This window comes from Zeus faber (assembly GCF_960531495.2).
Source record: "Zeus faber genome assembly, chromosome: 1".
NCBI lineage: Eukaryota > Metazoa > Chordata > Actinopteri > Zeiformes > Zeidae > Zeus > Zeus faber.
Window position 1 is genome coordinate 22,525,238 of NC_137193.1, and position 8,220 is coordinate 22,533,457.

The 8,220-nt window shown below is 48.2% G+C and overlaps 1 protein-coding gene across 1 annotated transcript in view; it reads right to left on the bottom strand.

Annotated features, from left to right (window-relative positions):
* Nucleotides 1–3,274: 3,274 nt before the first annotated feature.
* Nucleotides 3,275–8,220, bottom strand: part of trib1 (tribbles pseudokinase 1) — a gene marked incomplete at its 5' end in the record, with an annotated part of 5,867 nt that continues 921 nt past the window's right edge. Inside the window, 2 exons of the mRNA XM_080012189.1 lie at nt 3,275–3,789; nt 7,476–7,768. Of these exons, the coding sequence (XP_079868315.1) occupies nt 3,315–3,789; nt 7,476–7,768 (768 nt within the window). The 3' untranslated portion in view covers nt 3,275–3,314. The remainder of the gene's footprint in view (nt 3,790–7,475; nt 7,769–8,220) is intronic.

Here is an 8,220-nt window from a genome sequence, read left to right on the forward strand (position 1 = left end):
ACACCAGGGGACCCACCGGGGAGCGGGTGTTCTGGTACAGTATGTACAGTCAATCTAAAATGCCTTCATCTGATTCACCACTCCAGACTCATTCTTCCAGGGAATGTGATCGTAGATCACAGACAATCAAAAGAGAGACCTTTAAACAAAGAAGGCTGTTTTCATTCCATTCCATTGCGTCAACTGGGTGATTGTGCCAAATACTTCCAGGAACAGAGGGCCTTACATCACCACGGGACAGGGACTGCAGCAGGTGCTCGTATTCTGGTACATTTTAACTTTGTTTTTCATTGACAGGGTTTACAACCAGTTGAAAGAAAAGAAACCCTCCAATTTCAGTCGGATTTCACTGGATTTGAATGGAAGTGTCATCTTTTGGTCCATGTCAAAATGCCATCATCACCAACTTTGTTGAGCATAGTCCCTACACATACAGCATATGCTGTACTAACACAGACCAACCCACTTTTTACTTTTTGTCCCCTCCATGTTAGGCAATCACTTGCCTGGCAGCCTCGCAGCAACAGAGACACTGTACCTCTCCTGTTGAAAGATAATACATATGCACACGCACACACAGGCGCCCGCACACACACATACACCACACGCACGCACACACACACACAAACTAGGCTTACGTAAGCCCCGGTTGATGGTAGTCATAACACGCACAGGGTGGAGATAGTAGATACGCTTCACTAGTGTATTGAATCACAGGTACAAGTGGCTCAGATATTAAATGTGAAATAATGCGTCTTAGCGTTGCTAACATGACGGAGAAGAGGGGGGACGACTGTGAGGGAGGAGTGAAACTCTGAAATTCCCGCTCACTTGTGAAACAGGAGGAAGAGAAAGGGGAGAGTGTGTGTGCGGGCCCATAGCATATTCCAAGAAGAGACACTGACCCACTATCGACGTTTGTGTTTGAGGGGTTAAATGGTGTGTTACGCAAAGGTCACCCAGGAGTAAATGGTTTGGGCAGAGAAGGGAGAGAAAGCGGGAGAGAGGGGGAACGAGGGGGAGAGAGAAAGACATTTTTCAGTAGGAATTTATTTTCAGACTATAAAGGTTAAACGGAGTGCGGGGAAAGGTATATTTTTCTTCCTCAACATGATGAAGAGCAAAGTGAACAGCACAACCTTTAGGCCGTGCAGTTGGAGCTACGGAAGGTACAGGTGGGTGTGTGTGTTTGTGTGGGGGAGCTGAGTAGTGACAACCAAAAAGGACGAAGGTGAGTATATATATAAAAAAGTGATCTTTATTCAACATCTCCACACATATTTCAAATATACATTTTTTATTTTTTATTTTTTTTACACATTTTGTACAATGAATGTCTTTTAGTTTCTGTGTGTAACCTACATGTGTGGACCATCAGCCTGGAGGTTGTGTCACAAATACATAATTCACAGTGCAATATGAACTTTCGTGCACCCGTGTCAGTTTACTCTACATGTCACATGAAGGTGTGACTCACTCTGCATGAAAACAAAAAAAACAAAAAAAAAAAAACAGAATTCGAAATCCATTCAATTATTTCTCCCTGACTGATTGGTTGATTGATCTGACCTGGCGCACAACAAAAAAAAGCTGAGCGGATGCAATTGTAATTGTAATTCTATCAAGTTCCACCATGTGACCTGAATTCAGAGCACGAACACGCTTCCTCGGCGACACGCGCGTATTCCGTACTGTCTTCCATCGGTTCCTTTTCTTTTGTACAAAATTAAATAGTCGATTGCAGCCCATTTCGGCCTGACGTCATTGGGGAAAAAGAAACACTGTCACAGTGTGAGAAAACGTCACCTTCCGAGCACACGGTACGTGGTTCTCACTGGCTACGACCACAGCGACTCCAGTGACCAAGGATCCTGGACAGGCCGAAATAAAACCAGAGTAGTACCGTTTAAAGAGGGGAAACAGAGAGTGGGCGCCGGAGTCTCGGAACCAAGGTCAGGGTGACGAGCACACGCAGCGAGGTACTGAGTCACCCACGTCAAACGTTGTCTGGCGGCGGCGGCCGGTGCGGAGAACACAGTGCTTAGGGCCGAGGAACAGAGCGTTCCCAGAAAAACGGACAAACGGGCTTGAGCTGGACCGGTTAGTAGGAGAAGAAGAAGAAAATAGAAGGGCTTAATCCCGCTCCTCGGGGGCCGTTGTGTGTCTACGACCTCGGTTCAAACCTCTTTTCTTGGGGCGGGTTCTCAAATTTGTCTTCGGCGTGTGATGTGATTGCCGCTCCAACTCCTTGCCAAGTGTTGAAACATCCTGGAGTTCTTTCCTCCCGTAGTGCGGCCCGCCAGAGAACACAACCCAAAGTTTAACATAAAACCACATAAAATCGACACCTATTACGACATAATCTTAGGGCAGCAACATTAGTGTAACTTGGCACTCCAGTTCCCTACAGTACCTCGTGAAGTGTTCCTAACCTTTTGGGGGGGTTTGTGGTCACGTCGTCAGGAGAGTGGCATTTCACATTTGACCGTTAAAGGGCTTCGGGGACTTTCCTATTTTCCTTCAATCCTTCACTCGGCCTTGTTTTCGTCCATCTCTCCGCAGCTTGCACCGATATCGATATTCCCGCAGCTGTACTGCTCGCCGATGCTCGACTTTCTGTGTGAAACCGTTTTTCCCTCTCGCTGAGTGTTGCTGGCGTGACACATCGAGTCTGTCTCCTCTCGCTCGCCGGTGCTGGTGCTGGCTCTCGCCCGGCATGGCGCTCACGCTGGGTCTCCCTGCAGCCAGTCAGTCAGTGAGTCAACCCTGATGGGGTGAGAGGAGCAACATCTCCATCTCCATCTCCATTTCTCTCTCTCTCTCTCTCTCTCTCTATCTATCGAATCCTGAGGAGTCAGGGGTGAGAGCGAGCATTAGTAACCGCTGCGATGCCGTAGATATATCTGCCATGACACACTCCCTGTAGCCTGGAGGGAGGCACCCGCCGACATACGCTAGTAATGTTTCTTTTTTTTTTTTTTAAACCTCTTGAGCACCAAATGTTTGTTTTTTTTTCCCTTAAAAAAAACACAAAAAAAGTATAGAAACACACGTATAGAAACACACAATGAAGAATCATTGTGAACAATGCCCTCCGTGAGTAAAATGTACAGGAACAAAATACAGTACACTGAAGTAAAAAGCTAGAGGGTGTGAGAATACACAACAGTACACAAACAGGGATTTGTAAAAGTGCTGATGTAAAAAAAAAAAAAAAAAAGAAGTAAAAAAAGCAAACAACAACAACTACAACGATGAATCCCTAGTGATAGCATTTGCTTTTGTGTTTGGTCCCTCAGCGCCGGCTGAGCTCATCAGCAGAACAGATCGTCGTCCTTGTCCACATCAAATGATGGCACCGTCTGGTCGGCGGCGCTCGCCTCGTGTTCAGCCGCCGACACTTCCTGCGATGACGGCGGCCGGTGGAACCACGGATGGGCGAGCAGCTCGGCCGCCGTCAGTCTCTCGCTGGGCTCCTTCCGCAGCAGGCTCTGCAGCAGGCACTTGGCCTTGGGCGTCAGTCCCTCGGGCACACAGCACTGGCCCCGGCGGATCTTGGAGAAGAGCGTGGCCGGGTCCGGGTCGTGGAAGGGGTAGCGGCCCACCAGCATGGTGTACAGCATCACGCCTAGGCTCCACATGTCAGCCATCTTGCCCGAGTAGGGGGCAGAGCCGCTCAGGATCTCTGGGCTGACGTAGGCCGGGCAGCCGTGGGTGTCGGACATGGCATCGTCGCTGGGGTCCTCCAGCACCCGGCAGTCCTCCAGGCTCTCCAGCCTCACCTGGGTCCTGGGGTGAGAAGGACGGGCAGCGGGTTAGAAGCGGTCGCCCAAAATGAGATTCACCAGAGTTTTGCATAAAGCCCCAAGAAAACTAGGCCGTTCATTAGAACACCGACACCCACTGCTTGCTCAGAAGCTTCTGAAATAAAGAAATATACGATCAGTGGACGTTTGAAGAACATGTTCTAAAGAACGTCATTTTGTGGAGAAAGTAACCTCCTGTGAACACTATTAACTATTTAAAAACATAAGGATCAGTGTGCTTTTTTGAATGCTACTGACAAACAAAAAAAAACAAAAAACTATAATAGCACCAAGATGGTATCGGGCTTCTATCATCTATAGTGAACATCCCCAAGAGCTGGAAATGCTCTTTTAATAGAGATGCACATTGCTCCAGGACAGGGATTAATGTGAAGACAATCTTTCAATTATTGGCTCGGCTTTTACACTTAATCACTGAGATCTTAATTCCTTTTCGCTGAATTGTATAACATCCACAAAACCTCTTTCTCTCTGCGCGCACGTGTGTGTGTGTGTGTGTGTGTGTGTGTGTGTGTGTGTGTGGATTTGTCTCTTTCTATTTCTGACTCAACCCTGTCAAACACTTCAGAGTTGTGTTAAGATGAAATCACTGAATGCATCATGGAAAATCCAGTACCCTTTAGCCTAAAGATTTAGGAACAGCACATAATAGCACACACACACACACACACACACACACACACACACACACACACACACACACACACACACACACACACACACACACACACACACACACACACACACACACACACACACGCACACGCACGCCTATTTAGATTTGCAAGTAACCAAAAAACGAGCCGACATAAAAATGCCTGAGCAACTTGTCAGTGAGTTTCCTGGCAAAAAGGACGCACGTATTTATACACACCCACGCAATCACATAGCGCCCTAAATTTAGCGCTGTTAATGACAAGACATGCACTCAGCACCAGCGGAGCTGCTAGGACGGTGAGGGGGCTCTTTAAACACGTGTGCCTCTTTCGCATTGTTTTAGAAATTTGTCGGGTTTGCATGACTAATAAACGCTGTAAAGAATCACGGAATCATCCAATTTTCAGCCGACTTTCGAAAGAGTTTTTTTTTTTTTTAACAACCCATTGTTAACAGGTACGCGCACGCATGCACACACACACACACACACACACACACACACACACACACACACTGTTAGGGTCAGCTCTCAGGGACACATCAGTCATCAGACTGAATATCTAGTGGTTGGGGCAGGTGGGTTGGAGAGACAGAAAGAGAGAGAGAGAGAGAGAGAGAAACACACACAATGAGAGAACGAGCAAAGTGAAGGACAGAATAAACAGGAGAGGGAACGAATGATAGCTACACAGTGAGAGCATGGAGGAGATAAATGAGGGGAGAGAGCGAAGGAAACAAAACAAGAGTGAGAGTTAGAGGGGTGGAGAGAGTGAGTCATCCTTCTGTTGAGAGTGCATATCTTCTTCCCTCCTTCCCTCCCCCCTCTCTCTCTCTCTCTCTCTCTCTATCTCTAGCTAAGGCTATCTGCACCTGGGTCCCACACTCCGAGGACCAGCCATCCCATAATTACCCTCGAATGGCTGTTGCCACATCAGTGACGCATGGGCAGGCTGGCCCGACAGTGAGGCTCTACATGTTTCACAGTGCTAGTCACCTTCCCTAAAAAAAACTGGCCTTGCAATAGAGTATGTGCTTGCTTGCGTGCGTGCGTCTGTGTGTGTGTGTGTGTGTGTGTGTGTGTGTGTGTGTATGTGTGTGTGTGTGTGTGAGAGAAAATGGAGATAGCATAAATCAAATTGTTGTAGCTTTCTGCAGGTTTTTAGGTGCTGCTGTTTCCTATTGCACTGCATCATGGTTGTTTATTGAGGTTTGAATGATCGCAGATTGCAATTTGGAAATGGTTCAACTGAATGGAATGAAGGCAATGAAAATGACAATTTCAAAGGATCATAATCAAAAGATGAGAAAAAAAACGCGTATCTCGGTACTAGTTTCAGCTTGGATGTGCGTGTGTGTGTGTGTGTGTGTGTGTGTGTGTGTGTGTGCGCGCGCTGTTTATTCTGTTCCCACAAGAGAGTGGATCGGCACCAGCACAGCTACACAGTGTGAGCCGTTTCGTCATTTAAAGAAATTCCATGATGCCTTCAACCGCATCCAATAGAATCTTGGTGCCAGGCCTGTCAAAATACGAGCTGTTTTAACATATTGCATAACTGGCTCGACAAGTTTTCTAGTCGCAGCGATCAGCTCTGTCACAACATGATGCGTAATCAGACGACACACGTCGGAATGTGGTCAAGGGAAGCGGAGGCTGAGTGGATGTTTTTCAACTTCACCAGACGATTCCTGCCGCTTCTGCTTCTTGTAAAAGCAAGGGGTGACTGAAAATGTAAAAGATAAATAAATAAACAAACACACACACAGTTCATTGCACCATCCTGGTGAGCGGCGGGGGCAAAAAACGCAGCTTTGGGGCTCACAACCTGTATCCGGATGGCCTCGACTGTAACTTGCGTCGCCCACACAAACGCATACTGTACGTGCACGCGCGCGCTCACGTTTACATCCATAAATGAAAGCGAGCGGTGAAACACCCCCGCCCACACGGCTGCCGAGCCCCTCCCCACCCCTCTCCTCACACGCGCCGTGTGACTCATCCCTCTGCAGCCGCGAAGCCGTCAGAGGGACACGAGCGGCTCCCAGTTCTCTCGCTGGCTGTCGGCTCTCATTCATCCAGAGCGACCCCTCCAAACCCAGAGGTCACGGCTGGAGAAAGTTACTGTCCAATCCATCTCCATGGTGTAGGTCTTTGGAAGGAGCGTTGGTGAGGAGGGTTAGGGGAACGGGGGGGGGGCTTTGTGGGGTGAGCAAGGAGTTATAATACAGAAACCCAGGCAAGGACAAAGAGGTGGCAAATGCTTTTGGAGGCAAGCCGCTGTGTGTGTGTGTGTGTGTGTGTGTGTGTGTGTTGTTGAGGTTGTAGTCCATGGCAAAGTTATTGGATGTCGGCCCAGGGAATCAAAAGAGGAATTTGACTGAAGTTCTCACAGATATCGTGCAATACCGTAAACATATTCTAGAATGCAGACTGCAGAATGGAGTGAGTGTCTCAGTCGGCAGTCTGGACGTGGACGAACGTCTCTGCCAAACACCCACCCACTAGACCGGACGGACACACACACACACACACACACACACACACACCCACACACACATACAGAAAGAGGTAGAGACAGAAAGATTATCTGTCCATCTTCTTCACGAGTAGAGACTCCAGACATCCAATCTGGGTCCATATCAGTGTATGCAAACACAATGTACTCGTGCTTTATCTCTGATCTGGCGCACATCCTGGAATGTGGAGTTTCACAAAATTCATAAAGGCGTTTATAGGGTCTTGACATTGATAATTACTTGGTTTGAGGACATTAAAAAAAATAATGTTGTTGTTCACTTGTATGTGTTGTTTTCTCAGCATCCGGCCAAGAAAGGAAAACCTTTCGACTGCTTCAAATGATGGCAGTTATTGGGAACCCGTTTTGATTGCAGAATCAATGGAAGTGCCGTTGTACAGTAATAGGATAGCAATAGTAAATATCAATCGGAAGGAAAAAAAATAGTGAAAAGGCGAAACGTCCCTAAAAGCCTCACCTTTTCTCGTCTGCAAAGACAAACTTGCGCAGCTTGAGGTCTCCCAGCACAACGCCCGCCTGGTGGCAGTGGGCCACGGCCGACGCCACCTGACGGAAGAGCTTGGCGGCCTGGTCCTCGTGGAGCCGGCGGCAGCTCTTCACCAGCGTGTGCATGTCCCCAAAGTCCTTGTACAGGAACACGTAGGCCTTGCGCTCGCCAAGAATTATGTCCCTGATGCCGGCGACGTTTTCGTGCGCCGAGAGGATGCCGTAGGCTCTGATCTTCTCCTGGTAGACTCCCATGTCAAAGACCTTGAGCGAGAGGAGAGGAAGCGGGAGATTAGACGAGGGATGCACCAGGCAAATAAAGAGTCAGGGGAAAAGGTAGAGACAAAAGAGAAGTGTGTGTGTGTGTGTGTGTGTGTGTGTGTGTTGGGGGAGGGGAGGGGATCAAAGTCTCTCCTATATTCCGAAACAGCCAAGTCAATTTGGCTGAGAGGCAGGAATGTGTTGTTGCCACCGCTGCACCATGGATGACCGTGACAAATTGATTCTGAAACTTTCAAATGACTCACTTCTTTAATTTGCCAGAAGGTTTGTGTGAAGCAAACGGGTTTCCACATCTCCCTGGCACTGTGGTTATCAGCGGATCGCGATAGGCTGAGGCGACGGCGCGATCTCCGTGCGAGCCGCTCTTCAGTGCATTTCTGCTGGTCCACGGCAGTGACGTACATGCGAACGGGAGGGATTGACGGACAAGGGGT